Source organism: Dipodomys spectabilis, unplaced genomic scaffold, assembly GCF_019054845.1.
Source record: "Dipodomys spectabilis isolate Male_0828 unplaced genomic scaffold, ASM1905484v1 ptg000069l, whole genome shotgun sequence".
Taxonomy (NCBI): Eukaryota; Metazoa; Chordata; class Mammalia; order Rodentia; family Heteromyidae; genus Dipodomys; species Dipodomys spectabilis.
The window spans coordinates 1225019-1251302 of record NW_024870746.1 but is presented as its reverse complement, the minus strand read 5'-3'; the positions used below and the strand labels follow the sequence as shown (position 1 = coordinate 1251302).

The following is a 26284-nucleotide window of genomic DNA, read 5'->3' as shown; positions in this document are numbered from 1 at the left end:
GGGGGAGGTACTGACATTCACATCCTCATCCATTCTGAGACTTCACCCATTGGTCAAAGGGAGATGATGTCAGGGCTTTGGGGAGGGATAATGGTGCCTGGGGCATGATCAGGTAACTAAAAACTAAAATTCTTGGGTCCAACAGGGAGATCTGAGGTGCCTGGGAGGAGGGTGGCTCAGGGCTAAGCAAAGCAGACCCAGGAGGAAAAATACCTTGCTTCTGCCTAGAATGAGCCACTCACTTCAACCAAACCACACTGTGCCTCAGTTTCCACACACTTGAAAATGAAGGGCGCAGACTACATGATTTAGTCTTCTAGCTCTAACAGACTGTAGAACTCACCTAACTTGAGTTTCAGTTTCTTTACTAAAAGTAAAAGCATATTGCTGTCTAGTTCTCACGTAGCTCCTGATGGAGGGGCAGTACTGGGGCTTAAACTCATGGCTTGGTTTCCTTAGTTTTTTTTCACTCAAAGTTAACACTCTACCACTTGAGCCATAGCTCCACTTCCTGCTTTTGCTAGTTAATTGGAGATATGTGTCTCATGGATTTTTCTGCCTGAGTTGGCTTTGAACTGTGATCCTTAGCTCTCAGCTTCCTGAGTGGTTTGGATTACAGGCGTAAGATACTGGCACCCAGCTCAATATATCACTCTTTTTGTGTTTCTCCACTAAAATAAAGGACTTCCATATTATACTTTCTAAACTAAGGCATTGGCTTTCCCAGAAAGGTTCTTAGCAATGTGCTTCTATCCGAGTGCTTTCTGAAATAGATGGAGGCCTTGTGGAGACCAATTCTTTATCCTTCCCTGCCATGCTTGGGAGCACAGGCAGGTTGGGTAGTGAGACAGAACATATAGTACTCCAGGCTAATATATTCAAGGGCAAGACAGGAACCAGACAGAACAGGTTTTATCTGTTTATTTAAAAACAGAATAATGTTTTATGTACAAATATGCACATATTTACACAAAATGTACATACTAGGATCTTTAGTCTTTGGGTTCTACAAAGTCCTGGGTTGGCTGGGGAACAGAAGCTGGAAGACTGTCTTTCAGTTCATAAATCCAGCAGATTTCGGGTCATGCAGGATTTAGGCACTAAATATCAGTATTCTGGGCTGAGTAGATTTGGGTAGGCCAAAGGAAAATAAACATCTAACCCCAGCCTCTACCCAAAGAAATGGCCAGAAGAACTGCAAACTAATGACTCAGAAATTTCTGGGAAAAGGAGACATCCTCACCTGTACAACTCCTTCCCTTCGCCTGAACTCCTGCTGTCCCTTGATCTGTAATCAGTACCCTTTCTCCCCTATGCCACAATTGAACCAGAAGTCCTTCTTACCAACTCCTCCAAGGGACCACAAACAAATATGGATACAACTAAAAAGTAGATGAAGCTAGGGGAAGGGGCCACCAGGGCCAAGTACCTTCCCCTATTCTCCCTTAGGAAATGGTCAAGGGGTTCACACCACTGGTTCCAGACTCTACTAGCTATCAGGCTCCCTCCCAATGGACTCCCTGGATGAAGATGTCTTCGAAGAAGGAACATCTTTCACAACCATAGGAATTAACCCATGGGTTGAAGTCTTGCTTTGCTGAATGCCTATGTAGGCTGGCCTTGCTTAAGCAAACCCAGTGACGAGCAAGCAGTTAAACCAAAAGTTGTTCTGTTTTGTTAAAGATGTGTCTGTCATTAAGGGAGTCAGAATAGTACTCTGAAAGCTCCCAGGGAAGGTTTATTTACAGAAACTATATACATGCAGCAGGCCCACAGGCCACCAGAGGGCAGAGGGCTTCTTATGTAACAGTCCAAGCAGTCCCTAGGTGGCAGCTTCACATGCCCCACAACTCCCAAGTGGTGAGAATCTTGCTCCTCCACCTTGGAGGCCAGATTCCAGCTCCAGCTATGCCCGCACACCTGGATCTGGCCCACAGTATCCACCTCTCATCTCCAATTTCTGCATCACTAATACTGCTCTGGGATCTGAGAAAAATACCTGCACTTGCAGGCAGAGGTCACTCACAGCCACACAACATACAAACCAAAGCTTGACAGCGTTCCATACGAAGCCATCCAAATCCTACATCACCACTCACTCAGACTGTAACATGACAGTATGTTACACACCATGGACAGCTGCCCCCCACCCACTCATACACACACAGTGGACATTACAACACAAATACACGCACACAGTGACCTGCACACATGATGGGAGTGGGGCACTCCTGATGAACAGAAGGGTTGGAGGAAAAGGTCGAGCAGTCAGTGGAGTGGGAAGCATCTTCCTCAAGAAAGAAGGGCATTTAAGGAGGTCCCCCAAGATGAGCTGAAATCCCATGTCAGCAGCAGGAGCCAGGCCGAGGGAGGGAGGCAGGCCTGGGTCAGACTAGGTGCCCCCGCCCATTGATGTAGATGCCATTGCCTGTGGGCTTGGCTCGAAGAGTCCCATTCTCCTGAACAAAATGGTTCATGGCCTGTTTGATGCCTTCATCCCGATCTTCCTCCTCCTCTCCCCGCCCAGAACTTGGAGACAGCAGTTCAGTCTGTGTTTCAATCTCCCTCACAGTGGTCAGTGTGGAATAACTGCGACCTTCAGGCTCTTCACTCTGGAGACCAAGGGCAAAGGACAAGTCAGAAACCAAGACAGGGCAGTCAGACACAGACAAAGTGGGGTATGACTGGGTAATGATGGGGTCAGAAGTCAGGCAAAGCAGGGGTTGTGGTTGTTGCAGAGGTATAGGGATTTGGAGATAAGGGGCCAGGAATTAGTGTTAGGTTTGGGGAAGGCAAGCAGAGATGCAGGGATGGGCCACATAAGCCAGGGCTGAGGCTCAAGTGACTGTAGGTAAGGGGGCTGCTGACACACCACATCTGGGGCCAGGAGTGGAGCCTAAGGAAATTGGTGGGGATGCCGGTGGGGCCGGGGGGCCTCACCATCACAGAGCAGCTACTGTTGTCCTTGAGACTATCAGGGTGGCCCTCGGCTCTCAGCCCTACACTCTCCTCCGGCTGCAGGCCCAGGACATGGGGGAGGAGTTAGAACAGAGCTCAGCCTCTTCCCTCAGCCTCTTCATCTCTTATCCTCCACCAGCCTCCTCCCTAATCTCCTTACCCACAATCCCAAATGCCCATTCTCTCCCTAATACAAACGTCCTCGTTCCCCCACCCCAAACCACCCTGACACCAGAGCTGATGGTAGATTACCAGAGCAGCCACTAAGCCAGAGATGAAGGAGGCCTTCAGAGGAATTGTAGCAGACCCAAAGTAGCTACATGCCACGCCCCCCCCAACCAAACCCTGGCCCCAGCCCAGCCCCAGCTATGAGTCATGATAGGCAAGATGCCATGGACAACTGTGCCCCTGGTCTGCAGAGAGGCCAGGCACAAGAAAACCCCACACATGCATCCAACCTTGGCACACACCTGGCTCCTAGGATCTGAGTGATGGGAATGCAGCCTCCGGATGGAGTTCTCCCGGGTCAAGGTCAGCTCTTCCTCACTGGGAAAGACACCCCCCCTTGTCAGGAGCTGAGGGTAGTGGTAGCCTTCCAAGGTAACCCTAGCCTGGCCAAGCCTATGTGAGGCAGCTGGAGGATATAGGTGTCTATACTAGCCCTGCAAGTGTAAGTGTGTGACTGTAGATGGCAGTGTGGCCAAGAAGCATGCACATGAGTGTGTGCAGTAGGTGATACCTAGACATGTGACTCACTCAGGCGGTATGGCTCCCCTGACCCCGCTATGGCCTCACAAGCCCCTCTCACTTCCCAATTTTGCCCGTTTCTGGTCAATAGGAGCTAGCCCCTCTCTTTTCACTCCTATTTGCTTCCTCCTTGTTCCTAGCTCAGTTCTACCTACCCCGGAGCAGCCAGTACTCACTATTTCTGGGTCATCTGCTGGGCCTTGCGCCGATGGTATCGGGACATGAGCACCACTACCACGACCAGAAGGCAGAACAAGAGTGCGGCGATCACACCCACCACCACCACCGAGGCCGACACTAGGTCCACCTGCTTCCCAGGGTCCTGAGGGTCTGCTGGAGACAGGCCACTGTCTGAGGTCCATGTCCAGATCCCCGCTGCACCCCCAATTCCATCCTGTTCCCCACATACTGTCCTCCCAGAACTCACCCACAACCACTCACTTAATGACTCTCTGCAAACCACACCAATCAACACCCCCAAATAAATACCTCCGCAAATCCTTCTGTCTTGCTTTCTGTTGCCTTCCCCCCACCCCTATCCCTGGCCACCCACCCTTGGCCCTGGGCCCAGGGCCAAGACAAGGGTGTCTTTGACTTACCTAGAACATCTACAGTGACCCGAGAATCCCTCGAGGAGAACTCATTGTTGACATGGCAAACGTAGATGCCACTGTGCTCAGTAGTCAATGGGGGAAAGCCCAGAGTATCCCCTTCTACTCGTACCCCACTGGGCAGAGGCCCATCCAGCCTAGAGGATAGGAAAGCTGAAGGGTGCCAGCTGGGGCGGGCTGAGGCTGCCATCACCTAACATGCCTGAGCAGATCTCCACCACCTCCCCCCCCCTGCTCCCACATGACGTCACCTGGAGCCGCTGGCTGTTCCCACGGTGCCCCACCCTCCCCTAGGCAGGTCTAGGCAGAGGCCCCTTCTCCCTGCTGCCCAGCCTGACCCGGGCACCCCCACACACATTCGGGGAAGATCCACACGCGTGCCATCCCACATGCTCCCAAGAGGCATCACGTCATCCAGAACTGTGCACCAGATATACATGCTATAAAGTCCACACAATAGACTGCTCCACTCCAAACTGGGCTCAGAGGCACTTAGAAAATGTGACTCCTTGCTTCAACATCTAAGATGCTACATGACAGCATCAGGAACCTAGCCTCAGGTATGAGCCACACACATTGCTCATGAGTCCCCATGTAAGAACATGTCTATCACATACATGTGTATTCTAACTCTCGCTGAGTCTCTGGACATCTCAGATCCTGGAAAAAAGCCAAGGACTCTTGAGGGAACTGACAGAAGTGAGTGGGTGTTTTTGAGGTGCTGGCAACATTGTGGTTACGGGAGTGTTGGTGTAGCAACACATACAGTCAGCTGTCTTTTTGTCTCATGCACTTTGGGGATTCACACTAATTCATGAAATATTAATCATTTAAAAATTAGGGGAAAAACCAAGAATGTGTTGGTTTATTCTCTATCAGAGACCGTGTAGCTGGGTGCAGGTGGCTCATGTGTGCAATCCTAGCTACTCAGGAGGTTGAGATCTGAGGACCAAGGTTCAAAACCAGCCTTGGCAGGAAAGTCTTTGAGACTCTTATCTCCAATTAGCCAGCAAAAAGCTGGAAGTGCAGGTATGACTCAAGTGGTAGAAAACTAGTCTTGAGCAAAAAAGCTAAGAGAGAGCATGAGGCCCTGAGTTCAAGTCCCAGTATCTGCACAAAAATAATGAATTTAAAACATCCATCCCTAGATTCCCTTGGACAAGCCAATAATTGGTAGTCATATTTTTTTTCTATTGGTCTGAACAGGGCCCCAACTTATCAAGAGTCCAGAGCATAAAGTCCCAGACCATAAAAAGTACATCCTGGCCTTGAGAGGGAAGAGTCCTAATCCTAGGATAGCCCCTCCCACAGACCCTTACCGTGTCCAGTTGTATGAAGGAGGTGGCTGCCCTTCACTCAAGCACTTGAGCATAGCTCCTTCTCTGCCAACATGCCACAGTTTTTGGTCCTCAAGGCCCCTCACAGAGGCCTCAGTTAGGACTGGAATGGGAGGCAGGAGGGGGAAAAAGTGAATGATGACTTCAATCATATGGTTCCTCAAGGGATTCCCCACAATCCCTGCTGTACCCTGCCAAAACAGCCTCCCTTTGCCCTTTATCATCCTACTCATCTGCTACTAAACCTAGCCTGGCCCCCCTCATGGCTAGCTCCTGGCCACATGGCTCCCTCTTTTCTCTAAGCTGAGTCTATATTGGTTTATTTGTGCCATGAGCCCACAGTAACCTCAGGGTAGTGATGTGTCACACCTTTTCTGGATCTTCTGTGGTGTCTGGCGTAGTACTAGTCATAGAACAGGTGCTCAATAAATGCTGCTGGATTCTTTGAAGGCCTAATAATCTCACTTGTTCATTTGTTTCTTTAGTAAACATTTGTGAGGACCTACTTTGTGCCAAATGTTAGCATAGTTTCAGCTTGAAGTCTAATGCTGGGAATACAAAAGCTCTATGGTTTCCTGAAGCCTATGATTTAAGATCTGTGTGAGATGTTTTGCATTCACAGCTGCTAATTCCCACCAAAATCCTGTAAAGTTGATATAATTATACTCATTTTGCTGATGAAGAAAATGAAACCTAACAAGATTAAATAACAGCTGGTAAACAGCCGAATGCAGGCTTGTCCCAAGTCTATTGCTAAACCCTAAGCCATGCAATTTTCAAAATGCTTTCAATTCCATGTTGATAGTTGATTCTTCCAACAATGCTGTAAAGCAAGATCTTCTCCTCTGTAAAGACAGAGACCCTGAAGCACAGTGATTTGCCAAAGTCATCTGACATTGACCTCCAGGTCTTCTACCTTTGGGTTACTGTTCTCCTGAACACTATAGCTCCCAGGACCCAGATGGTCAGCCTACCATGGCTCAGGGTCACAGAGTGTCTCCCAATTCTTTTGGAACCCAGGGAGACATAGGCCTCCAAGTACTTACAGGCCACTTGAAGGGTATGAGTGATCCTTCGGTTCTGGAGCAGGCCAGGGTGGGACACCACACAGGTAAGTGGCTGTCCATTCATACTGCGACTAGGCACCAGGTGGAACTCTGATGTGACGGCAGCTGAGCGGGAGTGCTTGAAGGAGCGGCTGGATGTTGTGCCTTTGACCTCCGTGTCCCAGGTCACATTGGGGGCAGGGCTACCCTCAGCAGTACAGGAGGCTGCCAATGTCAGACCCTGGCCCTCTTCCAGTGGTGGACCAGGATTCAGTGAGGGCAAGGGAGGCACTGTGGATGGGGAGAGTGGGGAGGTCACAGATCTGCACAACCCCAGTCAGAGGGCCCCACTCCAGCACTTTTTCTTCTGTTATTTTCTCAGTAAAGGCACCAGGCAAGAGTTAGAATTTCAGCAGCCAGGCACCTGTCGTTCACACCTGTAATGCTAGCTATTTAGGAGGCTGAGATCTGAGGATGGCAATTTGAAACTAGCCTGAGCAGAAAAGTCCCTAACTCTCTATCTCCAATTAACCAGCAAAAAGCCAGATGTGAAGGTATGGCTTAAGTGGCAGAGTGCCAGCCTTGTGTGCAAGAGTACACACACACACACACACACACACACACACACACACAGAAGAATCAGAATTTCATGTGTATTAGGAAATGGAAGAGAAAGGAAGGAAACAGGTGGGACTGTTTATTGAAGAACAGCAAGAGGAAGCATGGGATCCCGTGGGACCAGAGGTTGTGCAAGGAGTTGAGATTGGAGTTAGGCTTTTGTGGGGTCTGAGCAAGGAGACAGAGGTTACTTGAATTCAGTATAGGGGAAGTTACTCCAGGTGCCGGCCCAGAGTATGGTAAGTATAGTGATAACTGACTCCCTTATCCAAGGTCTCAAGCTTTTTAATGTTCAAACAGATCTACATGTCTGGACCTTCTCAGGGTCCAGTTCTCAGCTCTTTGTTCAATCTCTTAACCCCTTCCTGGTCTCACAGCTCCACCTCAGAGTTCCCTACAGATTAGGCCCACAATGGAATGTTTACAGCCAGGCTTAGGTGGGATTGCCCTGCCTGCATCAAGCACATCTGTGCGTACCTTAGGTTTTGCGGGGCATTGGTATACACCTGGAATAATAGGGTTAGGGGTCAATCCTTCAATGTGACTTTTGTCCATTGTTTGAATGTTTTACAGTGGCATGGGTCATTTTTTTAAAAATAAAAATAATGAAGTAATTTAAAAACAAATTAGATTTTATCTACATAATAATAACAGCCATCATTTAGTAAGCACTTACTATATGTCAACTATTATGTTAAATAGTTTACAAATGTTATCTCATTTAATTTTGTCAACAAACCAGTGAGGTGGGTATTATTATCTGTTTTTCAGAGGAGGAAACTAAAGCTCAGGGAGGATAATGATTTGTTCCAGGTCATCAGTTTTAGGGTGACAAAGCCCAGATTCACAATCAGGTTTTTTTGTTTTGTTGTATGCATGTGTGTTGATTTTTGAGACAAGGTTTTGCTATGTAGCCAGGGTGACCTCAAACTCTTCATCCTCCTACCCGTTTCCTGAGACTACAGGTGAACATCACCACATCCAGCTATTTAACACTCAAGTTTTTTTTTTTTTCTACTCCAGTGCTGATGCTTCTATAACTTACATGTGGACAAATGGAGACTATAAAGGTCTTTTATTCTAGCTTTAAAATGGTAAGGATAGCTGGGTGTTGATGGTGCATGCCTTAACTCTAGCTACTCAGGAGGCTGAAATCTGAGGGTCAAAGTTGAAGCTAGCCTGGACAGAAATGTCTGTAAGATTTTTGCCTCCAATTAGCTATTCAAAGGTCCTGAATTCAAGCCCCAGTTCTCTCTCTCTCTCTCTCTCCCTCTCTCTCTCTCTCTCTCTCATACACACACACACACAGTCACACATGGGAAAAGACAACTTAACCAGACCACACATGCCCTTAGTGCAAAGTAGTGGCTAAAAAGGCAAGCATGACCTCAAATCACATTCACTGAAGGTCCAACAACAAAGAAGGTATTAGCCTAATTAGTCATGCATGGCCATACCATACAACAAAGCTTGGTGTTCCCATCTGAGCCCTGCATTTTAAACCATGCATCCCAGGATGGTGAAGGAGGCTTTGAGTTAGTTTTTGGTGGAATTGTGGCAGCGCCAGTAGTAGATCTAGGTGAAGAATGACGTAGATTTTCAGGACTTTAAAGAGCTGTGAAGCAAAAGAGAGACTAAGCTAATGCTTTATTGCTTGAAAGGACAAAATGAAAACAGAGAAGGAGATTTTAGGTCATCTGTACAGAATTTGTATGCATGTGTGCTGCACATGGGTCTTGAACTCTGGAAACTTGGGATCTGGGGACTGTCCCTTAGCTTTTTTGCTTCAGGATGGTGCTCTACCACTTAAGCCACAGCTCCAGTTCTGGTTTGCTTTGTTTTGGGTTTTTGCTGGTTAATTGTAGGCTCTCAGACACGCCTGCCCCAGCTGGCCACAATTCTCAGATTTCAGCTCCCTGAATGTAGGATTACAAGTGTGAGTTTCCAGCTCTTCTCACCTCCAGCTGCTCCCTCGAAACCCCTGAGCCCACTGGGCTCAGGGTGGGTTTGACACACCCAACGCCCCCCACTACCCCTATCCTACTTACCCAGCACTCGGAGCCGCAGCTGCGCTTGGAAGCTGCCAGAAGGGAAGGTGCTGACTCGACACTGGTACTCGCCCTCGTCCGCCTGCACAGCGTTGCGCAGGAGCACGGAACCGTCCAGAGGGTCCCGTGGGGGCGGGGGCTGCTCCACGCGGCCCTTGTAGGCTGAGCTTACGTGAAGTCCATATTCAGAGTTCAGTAGTGCCAGCTCTCGAGTGCCCTCGTTCGCGTCCACCCGAGCCCATGCCACCTGCCCGACTCGCTCCTCCGGGTCTCCACGGTAGAAGCAAGGCAACTTTGCATCCTGGCCTAGCACGACCGTCACCAAGTCGGAGGTCTCCAATTCACCTGCGAGAGACTGGCCTGCAGGGGGCAGACAAGAGCAGCCAGGATGAGGGGCTGGGGCCAGACCAGGGGGGTCACTTTCATAATGGTAATGACAGCCAAGGCAGCCGGAACTCAGGGAGCATTTTATGCTTGCAAAGCACATTTTGTTCATTACCTCATTAGATCCACAAAAGATTCCCGAGAGGTAGGCGTTATTATCACCACTTAACAGATGAGGAAACTGAGACCCAGAGAAAGGAAGTGGCTTGCCTAAGGCCACACGGAGGATTTATAGAAGATCACACCCTCTTCCAGCCTAGAAGTGTATCCTGAGCTATTGCAGGTGGGAGGCTATAACAAAGCCAGAGACCCAGCCCCTGCCTTCAGGGAGTTCATAGTCTTAAGGGAAATGGAATTTTCTTTTTTTTTTTTTTTTTTTTTGGTTGTGGGGCTTGAACTCTGGGCCTGAGCGCTGTCCCTCAGATCTTCAGCTCAAGGCAAGCGCTCTACCACTTGAGCTACAGCGCCACTTCCGGTTTTCTAGTGGTTTATTGGAGATAAGAGTTTCACGGACTTTCCTGCCCGGGCTGGCTTTGAACCGCGATTCTCAGATCTCAGCCTCCTGAGTAGCTAGGATTACAGGCCTGAGCCACCGGCGCCCGGCTAGGGAAATGGAATTTAGACACACAGAAACCAGGAAAACCATGGACACGTCTTTTTACAGGAGTCTCAACCTATGCAAAAGGATAAAATTGAATGCTTCCAAGAAGTGTGGCTGGAAGCTACCACAAGGTTCCAGAATAGATGGTGTCCTGGGATAGGGCACATAGAGTGGGAAGGGTCCATCCCAGGAGGCTCTTTAGAACATTCTTTTCATGACTTGGAGATGAGAGACCTAGATTCCCAGAGAGATGGAGGTATTCCATGTGGGAGGAATGGCATGAACCAAGGCTCAGAGACAGGAATGAGCAAGTCACTGAAGACAGAAAGGACCCAGGTCAGAGGTCCAAAGAGATGAGGTCAGTGTAGACACATAATGAAGGGTCAGAATGTTAAGCCAGAGGTGAAGGACTAGTGCATCTCATGTTGATGAGCAATATGAAGCATTCAAGGATTTTGGAATCAGAACATCATACAACCTCATCTGGATCCACTCCCTTCCCTCATAGACCCTGAGGTCTGTTCAAGAGGAAGATATAGAGACAGATGTGCAAATGGCAACAAAGAGTTTTCTTCTATTTTGTTGTTTTCTTTTTTTGACAAAGGATCCTGGCTGGCCTCAAACTTGCAATCCTTTTGCCTCAGCATCCCAAGAACTGGGATTACAGATGTATGCTACCACATCAGACATGCAATGATTGTTTCTGATTTAATGTCCAGATGTACTGCTGCCCAGTTTTGGAATGGGGCAGCCAGTGGGGTCCCAAGCCATGTGGGTGGGCCTTATGCTTTTGTTGGGTAGGATTAGGAATTTAGAGAGACCTAGAAAAACGTTCCAGCCAGGCACCAGTGGCACACACCTTGTAATCCTAGCTACCTTGTAATCCTAGGTTGAGATATGAGAATCTCATTTCAAAGCCAGCCCAGACAGACAAATCAGGGACTCAATTAACCAGCAAAAAGCCTGAAGGAGAAGTGTGGTTTAAATGGTAGAGTACCAGCCTTGAGTTGGAAAAACCCATGGGTAAGACCAAGACCCTGAGAATGTATGCATGTATGTGCACACGAACACACACACACACACACACACAAAGACATGCCAGGTAAAGGATCAAGGTAAGCAAACAGGAAGTGGAGGTTGGCTAGTTCAGAAAGCAGAGAGTAGAGGACCCAACCTAAGGCAGGGTGTATGTGAGTTAAGCAGAAATGGAAAATATGGCTGGGGTAGGGTGGGGCACCAAATGGCCCAGGGCCTTCCATACCAGGCAAAGGAATTCAGATCTGGTCAAGAGGAAATGGGGAGTCAGAAGGTTCTTTAGCCAATGAATGGAGTGAAGCAAGTGGAAACATGCAGTTTGACCAGAAAGGAGGCAGATCGAGGCCCAGAGAGTCACCAAGAAACTACAGCTGCAGCCCTGGCATGCTGGTACTGGACAGAGAGGAGGGAATGGTTCCTGGGTGTCATTTTGTTGGGATTTTGGTCACTGACTATAGAGAAAGAGAGGAAGCAGGAAGACTCAAGGACAATTAGATTTCCAGGATGGGTCACTTGTGAGGGGAGGCAGAGTCTGAGGAAACTCATGGTTGAAATGAACTCAATGTCAAATCATGAATACAGGGCCAGGGACTAGGTCAGAGTGAAAGGGTGCTTTGGGGTCACAAGAGCACTTTGCTTTGGAATGTGTACTCCAGCAACTCCTAAAGGGTTGTAGTTAGTCCCTGCCTCTGCCTAGCACCTTACACACCCTGTTATTCCTCACCTTTGCTCACACTGTACCCCTGCCTGGAATGCCTTCCTCCCTATGTCTAGTAGCTCCTACTCATCATTGTCTGGAAAACTCCTACTCATGTCTTAATACTCTACACAGACATCACTTCCTCCTAGAGTCCTCCCTCCCTGCCCCACCTTAGGCAGTCTTGTGTGCCCCTCTGTTCTCCTCTAATACTCTGCTTTTACCACCCCCCCATCATAGAACTTTAACCCATAGATTGTATTTACTATTTTCTTGTCTGCCTCCCCCTCTAGATTGAGCCCCATGAGAGTAAAAACTGGTCACATATTACCTATAGAAATGTGATTTCTGATTTCTTGCTCAGTGGTGTGTGGGCTCCATTCCTGATATTCAACGAATGTTTATTTATTGAACGATGAATAAATCAGGGAGATGGCAGAAGAAGGAAAAGATAGAATGAGAAGGAATGAGCAGTCCTTAGTAGAGCTGGAGGAGGGAATTGAGGTGGCAAACTTGGAGTTTAGGAAAGATAGGCTAGCTTTTGGGGTTCACTGACAAAAGGAGCATCTCTTAACTAGACAGAGGAAGAAAGGAGGGATGGGAAGAGGTAGGCACATAGCTTGGAGTGGAGCAGAGGGTTCCACTGAGGCAAAAGAAGGGGTCCTATGGTCCTGCTGCAAAAAGCAGAAAAAGGGAGGATGCTGCTATGATCTGGGAGGGCCCAGACTGGACGGGACAGACCTGCAGAGCTAGATACCATGGCCCTGACCTGCCTAAGCTGATGTTGGTCCCACCCAACCCAGTCTGGGAGTCCAGCTAACCACCTGCACCCTTCCCAGGCACCTCCTTCTGATACTAAAGGGAGCAGGGCTGCCAAAGAAGGGCTTGAGGTAGAGGCTCTCCAGTAAACCATCTGCTTCAAATTCCTGTATCCACTGGGCACTGGTGGTTCACATTTGTAATCCTAGCTACTCAAAGCCATCTGTGAGACTTTTTTTTTTTTTTGTCAGTTGTGGGCTTGAACTCTGGGCTTGGGCACTATCCTTGCGCTCTTCAGCTCAAGGCAAGCGCTCTACCGCATGAGCCACAGTGCCACTTCCAATTTTCTAGTGGTTTAGTGGAGATAAGAGTCTCACGGACTTTTCCTGCCCGGGCTGGCTTTGAACTGCGATTCTCGGATCTCAGCCTCCTGAGTAGCTAGGTAACAGGCATGAGCCACTGATGTCCGGCTCTGTGAGACTCTTATCTCCAATTAACCACCAAAAAAGCTAGAAGTGGTGCTGTGGCTCAAGTGGTAGAGCATTAGCCTTGGACAAAAGAGTTCAGGGACAGTTCAAGTCCTAGCACTGGCCAAAAAAAGAAAAAGAAAAAAGAATTCAGGGACAGCTCCCAAGCCCTGAGTTCAAGCCCCAGGACCAGCATCAAAAATAAATAACAGAGGCTGTGAAGGTGGCTCAGTGGTAGAGCGCTTGCCTTGCATGCATGAGGCCCTGCGTTTGATTCCTCAGCACCACTTAAGCAGAAAAAAAAAGCCAGAAGTGGCACTGTGGATCAAGTGGTAGAGTGCTAGCCTTGAGCTGAGAGCTGAGGGACAGCACGCAGGCCCAGAGTTCAGGCTCCACGACCAACAAAAATAAAATAAGTAGCATCAAATCCTTCTAAAGACTATTTCTTGGAAAAGATCAGGTGAGAAAACTTCCCATCTGCGTCCGTCCCTATACTTGCCAACAAGTGAACTGTATTCTCCTCTCAAAAAGAAAAAGGAAAGACACAGCAAGAATTGGGTATTCAGCATATGTGAGCCCCAATCCTCCATGTCTCTACCTATAAGTCCAGGATCCCCATTTCCAAAGAACAAGTCCAAGCTTTGTATAATGAGAACCCAATAAAACAGGAAAAGCTCTCTTGCAATTCTCCCACAGCCCCCTATTGTCCTAAACCCACTGTTCAGAAAGAGTGTCCTTGGCTGAGGCCACACCCTCCTCCAATCGACTGCAGCCATCCCCTAAGCTGCAACAATAAGAAAAGAGAAACTTGGGATCTAATGCCCTTGTCCTGGACTACATGGACTCAAGAGGCCTGGCTCCCAGGCCAGGGCAGGCCAGGACTGCCTCCTCCTCTCCCCCACCCAGTGCCTGCCTGGCGTCAGCATGATGATGTCACCAGACTGAAGGAGACACACCGCCTGCCTGGTGAGGTCACCCTGCGGGCATGTAGTAGCCAGGCCAGGCCAAGCCCATGGACCCTTCTGCTGCAAATTGTTTGCTGAGGCTGGTGGACTCTAACTAGCTGGGTACTCCTCCCCCTGACTCGCCTTCCCCTCCTCCCAGGAGCACCAGGACGCTGGTCAGGAACCTTGGTGACTCAGAAGCCGCCACACAGCAGCAGGCCTAGCCACAACCGCCACCACCTTGCGCAAGGGAAAGAACAGGCCTGACTGGCCAGACGGGATCCCTGCCCTCAGCCTCCCCCACCCCTTGCCAGGCCCCTTCAGGCCTCTTTGGGGCCCTTCCCTTTGTGTACTCCGCCCGCTCCCCAGACAGGCCCTCCATTCCTGGCTTGGGCTGGCTGGTTGTACCCCACCCTGTACCTGCGTCCCCATTTTACTTTCTGTGTAGAGTCTGGCCTCTGGTCTCAGTAGAAACTGAGGCTGGCACCTACAGACACCCAACCAGTCAGTATTTGGGGAAGGGGAAGAGATCTGTTCTTTATGAAGTTCATTTTATCCATCAGCATCCTCTGCTGGCACCTATAGGGGTTCATGTAGGGGTCCCAGAGGTAAGTCTGTGAGGAGAAAGGAACAAACATGAGTCTGTGTCTCCATGTGTGGGTGTGTTTGGATGAGGAGCTGGCCAGTCTTTCTAGTACACATGTGTGTAAGATTGTCTCCTTGCACGAACTTGGAGATGTTTCATGTTTTATCTTCAGGGGAATATATGTATTTACTTTTCTATGCCCAGAGGGAAAACCTGTATGTGTGTGCATGCACCATTACATGTATATCTCACACCCTTTGTGTGCAAGGCATGCATTTCTGTCCTTCAGAACTCTGCACACGTAGTAACTATTTTGATGTTGTTTATCTTGGCTTCCGCATGTGTGTCTCTCGACTGCTCTTGGTCAGTGGTGTATGGCTCAGAGCCTTTGCTTGTCTCTCGAGCATTGTTTGTGCTCCCTTCCTTTCCTTACCCCAAGACTTCAGGGCAGATCATCTCAGGCTCAACATGGAGGTACCCAGAGATGAGGTCACTGCCCTTCCAGTGATGGGAAATTGCCACCAAGCCTCCTCCACAGAACAAAACAAAAACTCCCTCTCTACCGCTCCTCAGGTTCCTACAAAGGGAATCCCTTTCCACCCACCCCACCAACCACACCCCTGGGCCCCCCAGCACCTCTGTCCTCCAAGAAGGCCTCTCCCTGGGAATCTGTAAGGACTCTGTTGCTAGCCACCACCAGAAAAACCAGCTCCAGCTCCAGGCCTGGGGTAAGGGATGTCTGGTATGGGGTGGGGGGTGGGGGAGTAGAGGGAGAAGCAGTCTGCCTGGGCCCAAGGGGAGGGGTCTAAATATGTAGGGTCTCATTTTCCTTTGTTAACTCTTACCTCCCCTTGCCCACAGCACCATCTCTACTAGAGAGGGCTAGAATAGGCAGGTAGTTTGGTATAGGAAAAGACCTGTGAGAGAAGGTTGTTTCACTAGGACAAGTGTCATTAACAACCCAGCCAAGCCCTTTTGGTCCCCCTTGTCCCCACAACCTTGACCTTTGGCTTTGAAAACTAGAAAACTTTCCATCTGCCTTCATCCGTCTCCCTCACTTACCCCCCGCACTATCCTAAGCCCCCTAGCTTAGTGAGAGCTTCCCAAGCCAGGCAAAGCGCCCACCCGCAGATTAGTGTCTGAGGAGGGGGGCCACACCAATCAGAGAGAGAGAGAGAGATTGAGAGAGAGAGAGGAGAACAATGGGGGAGGACAGGCCTTGAGGCATCCAGCTCTGGCCCAGACACAGCTCCCAGCACAGATAAGCCCCCTAAACCCCCCCTGGAGCCAGTCTGAGCCCCGGTGACTCACCATAACAGCTATACTGTGGGTGAGAGACCCAGAATTCAGCTTCTCTCAAACTCCTGATATCCTCTCACCTCTTATTTTGTCTCCCCAGTCCCCACTCTGACCATCTCTTCCCCACCTCAAATCACAGCCTCAACTCTGGTTCTCAGGACCTGAGTTTTAAGTGGAAGTTGGGGGCAGCCAAAAAACTATGGGAAAAGCTCTTGGGGTTACAGGCCCCTTGTTGGCTCTGTTTCAGGGAAAAGTGATCCCATTGCTCTCCCCACCCCTGCCTAGCTTTTCTCTAAGAGGCAGGGAGCTGAGTCCTTTCTGGCATTTCAACTCCCCTCTCCCCTTGCTCCTTTTTCTTGCGCTTAGACTGAAGCTTGAACTCAGGATCTAGGTGCTGTCCCTTGGCTTTTTTTGCTCAAGGCTAGTGCTCTACCACTTGAGCCACACATTCATTTCACTTTTTTGGTGGGTAATTGGAGGTAAGAGTCTCATAGACGTTCCTGTTTAGACTGGCTTTGAATCACAATCCTTGAATCTCAGCCTCCTGAGTAACTAGGATGACAGGGGAAAGTCACAGGCATTCAGTGTCTCTGCTGCCCTCTTGACTCAATTTCCACTTCATTTCTATCCCTTCTCTCTGCCTAGACTTTGTGGTCAATTCAATGACATATTTTAGAGACCAAAAGATTCTGAGGTTGTGGCCCAGAAGATAGGACTCTGCTTGCCAGGTTCTTCAACTACTATCTCTGAGGATTCTTTCAGCTCCCTGAAACACTAGTATGAAACCAGGGTCACTGGGGCCAAGGGCTTCCCTGGGGTTCTAGTTCTCACCACTTGGGCAGGGTAACAAACTTCTCTTTCTCGCTTCTCTGGATTTGGGTTGGTCTCACAGGAAAGGGCCTCTGTAATCAGAAGTAGAAAGGCAAGGATGGGGCCCCTCCCTTTTTAGGAAACCAACCTCAGAAAGAAAACTGTTGGTAACTCTCAGAAGACAGAGATCACAATTCAATGAACAGATCACCTGAGGTTCTACAGGGTCCTTTGGCCACACAAAGAGCAAGAGACTAGGATCCTATTGGAGAGTATTTTGCAGATTTGGGTGCCTGAGCCCCAAGGCAGAAGATGGGGGAGGGAGAAAGGATGGACCTCACCCGGAAACTCAGTCCAATAAGGAGAGACAAAGAGCTGCGGTGTTAGAGGCACCTCCCAAGCCTGGGCTTCTCCCCTCTTCGGGATGGGGATGGGGGGAGGGGATGGGTGTGAATTTGCAGAAGGGCCTGGAAGGCAGTATCCTGGAGAAGAGTCTTTTCAGCTGTCCTGAAACTCAGTCCCATAGGTTGGCCAATCAAAAAGTTATAGTATTTCAGAACCAGAAAATCTAAAGAGACTACCTAGTAGTAGTTCTTGGTCTACTGAAGTTGGCATTTTTAGTTGCTCAAAGAATAACAGGTCTGGGCACAGGTGGCTCACACCTGTAATCCTAGCTACTCAGGAGGCTAAGATCTGAGGATCACAGTTCAAAGCCAGTCAGGGCAGGAAAGTCTGTGAGACTCTTATCTCCAATAAACCACTCAGAAAACCAGGAGTACCCCAGTGGCTAAGTGGTAGAGCACTAGCCTTGAGCTGAAGAGCTGAGGGACTGCGTTCAGGCGCAGAGTTCAAGCCCCATGACCAACCAAAAAAAAATAATAATAATTAACAGGAATGGGTTCAGAACCAAGTCTATGTTCAGCTACATGAAATATTCCAGGCTCCAAGGGCCACTAAGGAGATGCCTTATACGCAGAGGAGACAGAATGGGGATGGGACCATCTGATGCTTGGGCTGGGGACCTGGGGTTTTAGTCCCAATGGATCTCTGAGAGCAGCCTTAGCTCTATGCAGGCTGTAGCAACAGCAGCAGCAGCAAAGTAATAGCTTCCTGAGTAATCCTGGACCCAGGCTTTTTTTTTTTTGGGGGGGGGTCCGGTTGTGGGGCCTGAACTCTGGTCCTGGGCTCTGTCCCTCAGCTCAAGGATAGCTTCTACCACTTGAACCACAGCATCACTTCTGGCTTTTCTCTTTTTGCTTTTGTGGCGCTAAGGAATCGAACCCGGAGCTTCATGCATGCAAGGCAAGTGCTCTACCACTGAGCCACCTTCCCAGCCCCTGTACCCCCTGGGTTCTCCCAAAGCTCTTCTCTGTCAGACACTGAGTGAGGTCAGTGATAAATTTCCTAAGTAGAAGAGGGACTCATTTCCCCTTTGTTGTACTTCTCCTGGAAAGAAGTCTCCCATTATGGAAGAGAGAAGATCAGGTCTCACTCCCTACTTCACAGCCAGCATCTAGTACATTACTGTATCCAGTTGTACATTCAATTATTCTATTATTCAATAAATGAGGAGTCACGAGACTTAGGACAACTAACACTGGTTATGCTTCTAACACGGAGCAATCTTACAGATCTCAGCTGCCTATCTATTTCTCTCAGTTTTCCCATCTGTAAAATAAAGGAGTTGGAGTGGTGATCTCTTTGATCCCTTCCAAGTCCTGAGACAGCATGACTCCATTCTACAGGTGTGGGTAGATCCTATAGGAAATTGCCTGCTGGGTTCTCTGGCCTAAGAGACAGGCCCCACCCTCTTAGCCTAGGCAAGTAAGAAGGGCTGTCTGGAAGATGGGAGTTAGGGTGGTAAAATGGCAAAGGTGGGTGTTCCATATTTGAGACTGGAAACTAGGCTGATGATCATTCCATTATAAGACCAAAATGAGAGGAGCCCCCAGTCCTGCCAGTCTAGGCTTTTTGCTTCTCTTGAGAACACAGCCAGGTGCTGCCAGACAACTGGCTTGCTACTGACCTGGGACTGAGAAGCTGACTTTTCTGCCCAGATAGGCCCTCCATCTTCCCAAGGAGAAAGATACCTTTCTGTTCATTGCCTGAAAACAGCCTACAACATCCCATCATGGTCTCATCATATACATATATGCATTATCTTCCTCACTCTGAAGATTACAAATCCCTATAATTTATATCTACTCTATATACATTAGATGGACAGGAAGAAAAGTGTACTCTAGGGGAAAAAAAAGGGGGTTAGAAGAGAAACAAAGAAAGATCATGCCCTATTTAGAAGAAACCCTTCCCTAAACCCCCAGCCATTTAAATAACCCTATTGCTACTCGGACATCTACTTGTGTCTGTGCCCAGGGAAAGACAGAGACCAGAGAAACAGGAATTCTTGGCTTTCCTGTAATCTCCCAACTGGAATTCCAGTCCTGATGCCCTAGAATATCTTGAAAAAAAGAGAAAGAGAAAGATATGCCCAACCACTCCCAGGACTCAGACTTTCTGCACCTGATGGCTGCTGAGGCAGCTCAACCCTGAGTCAGCCCCAGCTCTCAGGAGCAGTTCTGAAGCCCAGAGAGGGAAGCCAAGGAGCCTCCAGTAGCCCTGGGGGAGAGCAAGATCCTTCAGTTCCATCTCTCTGCTCACTGAGTTACCATATCTATTCCCCTGTAGTTAACCTGGGCCCAGGCAAGGCTCTGGCAAAGACAGGGACCCCAACATGCATAACCAGCCTGGAGGCTGAGATAGAAGCTGACAGGGAAGAGCTACACTGAATCTTCTGGTAGATAGAGCCGGAGAAAGACACTGTCTTCTCTAACCAGAGCTCAAGAAAGTAGAATGTTTTTGTGTATGTGTGCGTGTGTGCATGCATGGTTGTCTGGCGTCTGCGCTGGGTTGGGCTCAGAAGCAAGGGTCCTGATAGTTCAGGCAAATCCTACCTGTAAAGGATGTCAGGAACAGCAGCAGCAGCCAAGCTTCAGGCCCCCACATCTCGGCTCCCAGGGACAGGGGCATTGGTTGAAAGGCAGACCTGCCAGTGGTTCTGAAGTTCCACCAGTTCTCCCTGGGAGCCGCCTCTAGAGCTGGATCAGGCACTGACCCAGAAGGCAAAAAGCCTTGGAGCCCTGGGCACTGACACCTGCTATCTTGCTTGGGCCTCCACTAGGGGACCTGGCCCTGCTGTACCCACCCAGCAGTGGCTACCCCCAAGAAGCCGTGATCGGGAGCGCTGAGCTCCCCCAGAGCTGCTTCCCACGCCGTGGCCAACAACGAAGGCAGAAACCTGGGAACCTGCTCAGCAGGTCAGAACAGGTGCGTCTCCGGGGGCTGGGCCTGGCACAGAGAGGAGTCTCCACAGCCACCGCCCCCACGGCCCGGGCTAGCTAATGGGCGCCAGGGAGGGAGGGAAGAAGGGAAGGACCTGGGTGGGGGCATGAGATTCCATCCTCAGCTCTGAGCTTTACCTATGCTTTGCCTGTGTGTGTGTGTGTGTGTGTGTGTGTATGTGTGTGTGTGTGTGTGTGTGTGTGTGTGTGTGTGTGTAAGGGACTGTGAAGGGAGAGGCAAGGGAGGGGTGGTGGGAGGAGGACCAGAGTACCTTAAAGAGGGAGGCACCAGACCTGGCCAGGATCAACAGGGGCAAGACTCTTATAGGTGGAAAGGAACCCATGCATCTGATACCCCAATCAGGCTTGATGCCTCCTGAGAGATTTGACAAATTCTCTGACTTCCTAAAGGGGCCCAGTTTTTGAATCCCAGAATCAGAAAAGGCCAGGACTGAAGATGATTTTGCCCTGATAGCCCATATACTTCTTTCTTCAGATGAAAAAACAAGCCCAAAGAGCAGAAGGAACTTAGAAAACATATAACACAGTATCATGGTTTGCTCAGCTACTTCTATCCCTGAGGCAGGGTTCTAGTTCACAGACCCCTGAGAAAGACCTTAAAGCAATTCCTTTTGGCCTTATCCATGTATAGGTTAGACAAAGAACTCTCCAAAGAATAAGGCTATAGATTCCTGGCTTCCCTCTCATAGCTCTGTCTCTTCCACACCTTATTATCTGGCTAGGAGTCCCAAAAGAGTATTGGCACAACCAGAGTAGAAGGGTTTTGTTTTTTTGTTTTTTTTTTCCTCTCCCCTCATTTTATTCTAGGGTGCTGGAGCAGACTTTGTAAGGACAATCTTGATTTCAAACACTGTGTCCCTGAATTCCTGTAAGTATATAAGTATATTTCTATTTGTCAGACCGTGTGTTTCCTTTTTTTTTTTTTTTGTCAGTCGTGGGCTTGAACTCTGGACTTGGGCGCTGTCCTTGTGCTCTTCAGCTCAAGGCGAGCGCTCTACTGCTTGAACCATAGCACCACTTCCGGTTTTCTACTGGTTTATTGGAGATAAGAGTCTCACAAGCTTTCCTGCCCAGGCTGGCTTTGAACCACGATCCTCAGATCTCAGCCTCCTAAGTAGCTAGGATTACAGGCATGAGCCACCAGCGCCCGGCTTATGTTTCCATTTTGGATAACACAAAATCTTATTGGCCTGGGGCTGGGAAGGTGGCTCAGTGGGTAGAGTGCTTGCCTTGCATGCCAGAGGCCCTGGGTTCGATTCCTCAGCACCACATAAGCAAAACGAAAAAAGCCGGAAGTGGCGCTGTGGCTCAAATGGTAGAGCGCTAGCCTTGAGCTGAAGAGCTGAGGGACAGCGCCCAGGCCAAGAGTTCAGGCTCCACAACCGGACCCAAAAAAAAAAAAAATCTTATTGGCCTACCTAGGATAGCCAGAGGAAAAGGGTATGTTCTAAACTTCCCAAAAACTTCGTGAAGGGGAAGAGCAAGATCTTTGGTACAGTGAGACTTAAACAACACACAAACACACACACACACACAAAGACAAAAAACAGGTAAATGCTGGGTGTGGTAGCTCAAGCCTGTAATCCTTGCTACTTAGAAGGTAGAGATCAGGGGATTGCAGATCAAGGCCAGCTCAAGGAACAAAGTTTCTCAAACAATGACTAGGTATTGTCCCTGCTAAAAGGGAAGCACAATGGTTGGGCACAGTTATGCACATCTGTCATCCCTAGTGACATGGAGAAACACAAGTAGGAGGATCATAGCCTGGGCATAAAGTTAGACCCTATCTTGAAAATAACCAACATGGAAGGGGAGGCAGCCTTGACCAAGCAAGAATGTGAGACTTTGAGTTCAATTCCCAGTACCTCTCAAATAAAAAAAAAAGGGAAGTGGAGGGAGATAGAATGGAAGTTGGGGGAGAGAGAGAGAAAGGAAGGGGGAGAGAGGGAGAGAAATAAACAGGTAAGTCTAAAGACAGATATGGGGAAAGAAAAAAATCAGTGAGGAAACAAAACCAAGGCCTTGTGCATGCAAGCTCTCTGACACTGAGCCATATCCCCAGCCCCTTACCTGTCAAATCTTTTTCATCTTTCAAAAGTAACCTCAAATGCCACATCTCCCATGAAGTCTTCTCAGCTCCTCCCACTCAAAATTAATCTTTCTCTTTTCTACTCTTCCTCAACCCTTACTAGTCCCTTTATTATAGCTTATGTACTCATAATTTGTGCACATCTTATCTGCTTAATTAAGTTGTAAGCTTTAATTCATGAAACATTGATTGAGGCCTGCTATGTTCCAGGGAATCAGTAAATGTGTTAAATTGAGGGACAGGAGAAGAATACCTTGAAAGCGAGGTTTGTTTTACAATCTTGTCTCAATCCTTCATGCTAGGACAGTTCAAAGCACCTAATGGGAACTGAATGCATTTTTGTTGAAAGCATGAATTTCTGAATAAATGAGTGTCATTATGGAGAAAGTGGTAAGGTAGGGTCAGAAGATGGAAATCCCAACTGATTGTGTTTCTGTCCTGAACCTAGGTTATGACGTAGACTTTAGCTCTGCCTCTAGACTATGACCCATTTCTGGCAATGAATTCCAACTCTCAGCAGTGACCATGGTAATGACTTCTTGAAGGGCTATTTCCTACAAGCCAGGGACATATTCAAGGACCAAGCTAGATGCCAAAACCTCCAAGTTTCTCTCCACCCCCACCTTGGCAAACCCCTTCCCCTCTTTGATTCAGATCCCCAACCTGTGCCAGAGGAACAGCCCCACCCCGATGCTGCTTTGAGATCCAGTGGGGCAGGGGTGGGGTAGGGTGGGGGGGGAGAGAAAGGAGAGCATCCTGTGTTATAATTATAATTATCACACCTTGGATCCTATCACATGCTTTCAGAGGAGCTGCTTTCCTTCCCACGGATTCACCCCTCCAGGTACAGGAAACCACAGGAGAAACTCAGGCATGGGGGTGAGAAAGCTACGGGATCACAAGCTGAGTTTCCAGCTGCTTTGGCCTTTCCATTCACAATAAACTCCTTCAAAATGCTATCAAATCTAGGAATATGAAACACTAAAGGCAGGTAGAACTCACCAGAGGTGGTGTGAAGGTAATAGTCATACCCATAAGTATATTCAAGTCCTGGTAAACATCACAGGCAGCCTGAAATGGGGACTAAGGCCACCATTGATAGTCACACAAGAGTCAGGCAGCTACTTGGGCCTTTGATTGAACTAGAGATTTCTCTTCATCAAACAAATTCTTTTTTATTTTTTTCTCCTGTCAGTTGTGGGGCTTGAACTCAGGGCCTGGGTACTGTCCCTGAGCATTTTCGTGTTCAAGGCTAGTACTCTACCACTTAAGCCACAGTGCCACTTCCAGTTTTTGAGTGGTTTATAAAAGAAAAGAGTCTCACAGGGACTTTTCTGCTTGGGCTGGCTTCGAACCACGATACTCAAATATCAGTCTCCTGAGTAGCTAGGAGCTAGAATTACAGGGGTGAGCCAGGAGCACCTGGCAAACAATTTTTTTTTTCTGTTGCCAGTTCTGGGGCTTGAACTCAGAGCCCTGATACTGTTCCTGACCTTTTGTGCTTAAGGGTAACATTCTACCACTTGAACCACAGCTCCACTTCTGCCTTCTGAGTGGTTAATTGAAGATCAGAGTCTCACAGACTTTTCTGCCTGGGCTGGCTTTGAACTGTTATCCTCAGATCTCAGCCTCCTGAGTAGCTAGGATTACAGGTCTGAGCCACTAGAACATAACATTTAACAAATTTCTATCCTTTAATCCCTCTGTCTCCTCATTTCCTCAATCCTGTATGACTTACAGGATACTCCTGGGGACCAGGCCTTTTCTACCCTGTTCTGGGATGAAGCTTAGGGAAGGTAAATTCCAGATCCGGGGTCTGGAAGAAAAATGGTTGAAGAACTTTTCCAGAGTAGTGTCTGGTATCATGGGCTCAGTTCTTTCTTCTATACTGAATTCCAATTCTCTTCATGCCTCACTACCTACCCTCCTCCCACCCACATTCTAGGCCCTGAGAATGGCAATAATTCAAGCCTCGGTGACATCTTTAGCATATATATGTTTCTGTCTGGCATCACTGTATGCATGCCTACATGTGTATCTACATTCAGTAGATATTTAGTGAGTACCACATTGTGTCAGACTCAAGGGAAGTGAAGAGATATAGGACACATGTCCCTGCCCTCAAGTAGCTCCAAAAGTCAGACCCATAAAGAATTGTAACAAACTATATCCCACCCTCCTGTATTTCCTATGTGTCTCTCCATGTACACATTGTGGATAGAAATCCACAATGGGGATGCCTATGTGAATGTAACTGCAAATGCTCATTATTTGAATGTGTCCAAGCATCCGCTTAAACCCATCTCTGTCCCTGTGGTAGATGCACACCTAAGTCAAACCGGTTGGAGTAGGTTGTGCAGGAATTTTTGTTTGTGTCAATGGGACTTGAGGTGAGTCAGGGAGGGCAAGAATGGGTGGAGTGGTGTGGGGGAGAAGAGTGAGAGTGAGGGTCAGATTGAGTGAGCAAGGGAGGGAGGGAGAGGATCAAGGTGGGAAGGGCTTGGGGGTGGGGCGTCAAAAGAAGGATGGGTTAGGGGCAAAAGTAAATGAGAGCACTCCTTAGTGAATAATGTCTTGTTTGCAGTAAGGTCCCAGGTTAGAGAATAGTCACCTACTGGCCAAGAGACCCTTGAACTTTGAGAGAGAAGGATGAATAATAAATCAGAATGCAACTAGATAGGAGTATGGGTGTGAATGAAATGTTTGTAATACATTTCTGTTCTTCCAGTCTCTCGGTGTGATAAGCTGTTCCTGACCTGCTCATTGCTTTGGTTCCTATAGAAAGGTGTTGGGGAGATAACTGACAAGGTGAGAGATTACTGATATGGGAACTTGATTCCATCCTCAGGACTGATGCCATAGCAGATAGATTCAGATTCACTCTTATTACTTCTCCCTAGGATGTTCCCACCCATGGAAATGTCAGGCAAGGCCTCATACAGAAAACAGAGACTCCAGCAGATTTTCCCCCTCTGAATAACATTTCTTTTGCTCCCCTCCACTGGAGTTTCACTGTGTCAAGTATTGGAATGGTGGCATCTTGTTCAGGATATTCCATGTGCAGTGTTGTTCTGTTCTGCCAATCCTGCAAGCCCATTGGTTCCCCAATACCCAGCCCCATCCTTTAATGACAACCACATTTCCTGGTTGCCTAAAACATCCCTTCCAGCTCAAGGGGCTGGGTTTGCTCATTCCTTGAGGGTTCTAAAGCTGGAGTGAGCCATCCAGAAGAAGGGGCTGCACACAAAGCATGTTTGGGTTGTTTCTCAATAGGCCCAGTTGTGTCCCTCTTCCTTGTTCTCACCAAGTTTCTGTAAACACACCATCACAAAATCAGGGACCAAAACAAGAGTTAAGAAACAAAAGCCTGGGGCTGGGAAGGTGGCTCAGTGTAAGAATGCTTGCCTTGCATGCATGAGGCCCTGGGTTCGATTCCTCAGCACCACATAAGCAGAAAAAGCTGGAAGTGGCACTGTGTCTCAAGTGATAGAGTGCTAACCTTGAGCTGAAGAGCTCAGGGATGGTGCACAGACCCAGAGTTCAGGCCCTACGACCGACCAAAAAAAAAAAAAAGAAAGAAACAAAAGCCTTTGTTGTATTTCCCTGTGTCTCTGAGAGGCTGGCACTTTTAGAAGGCTCTTGGTAGCCGGGTGCTGGTGGCTCACACCTATAATCCTAGATACTCAGGAGGCTGAGATCTGAGGATCACAGTTCAGAGCCAGCCCGGGCAGGAAAGTCCATGAGACTCTTATCTCCAATTAACCACCAGAAAACCGGCTGGGGTGCTGTGGCTGAAGTGGTAGAGGGCTAACCTTGAGCTAAAGAGCTGAGGGACAGCCTTCAGGCACAGAATTCAAACCACACGATTTGACAAGAAGAAAGAAAG

At 48.5% G+C, this 26284-nt stretch overlaps 1 protein-coding gene across 2 annotated transcripts; it reads right to left on the bottom strand.

Moving 5' to 3' along the window:
- Positions 1 to 1686: 1686 nt before the first annotated feature.
- Positions 1687 to 20428, bottom strand: Nectin4 (nectin cell adhesion molecule 4). 2 transcript variants are annotated; one of them, XM_042682233.1, is made up of 9 exons: positions 19902 to 20428; positions 9366 to 9725; positions 6700 to 6990; positions 5636 to 5756; positions 4305 to 4453; positions 3882 to 4035; positions 3429 to 3504; positions 2941 to 3015; positions 1687 to 2612 (listed from the first exon to the last, which is right to left on the bottom strand). In XM_042682233.1, the coding sequence occupies exons 1-9, from the start codon at positions 19975 to 19977 to the stop codon at positions 2388 to 2390; spliced, it is 1527 nt and encodes a 508-aa protein (XP_042538167.1). In that variant the 5' UTR covers positions 19978 to 20428; the 3' UTR covers positions 1687 to 2387. The 2 variants fall into 2 exon arrangements, with proteins under 2 accessions (XP_042538167.1, XP_042538168.1); XM_042682234.1 differs by lacking the exon at positions 2941 to 3015 and having other exon boundaries at positions 19902 to 20204.
- Positions 20429 to 26284: the final 5856 nt, after the last annotated feature.

Coding starts and splice junctions, on each gene's coding strand:
- Nectin4 (XM_042682233.1), bottom strand. CDS start 19,977: ATGCCCCTGTCCCTGGGAGCCGAGATGTGGGGGCCTGAAGCTTGGCTG. Junction 4,454..5,635: donor CCTTCATACAACTGGACACG/GTAAGGGTCTGT, acceptor CCTATCCTCTAG/GCTGGATGGGCCTCTGCCCA. Junction 4,036..4,304: donor GGTCACTGTAGATGTTCTAG/GTAAGTCAAAGA, acceptor TGTCTCCAGCAG/ACCCTCAGGACCCTGGGAAG.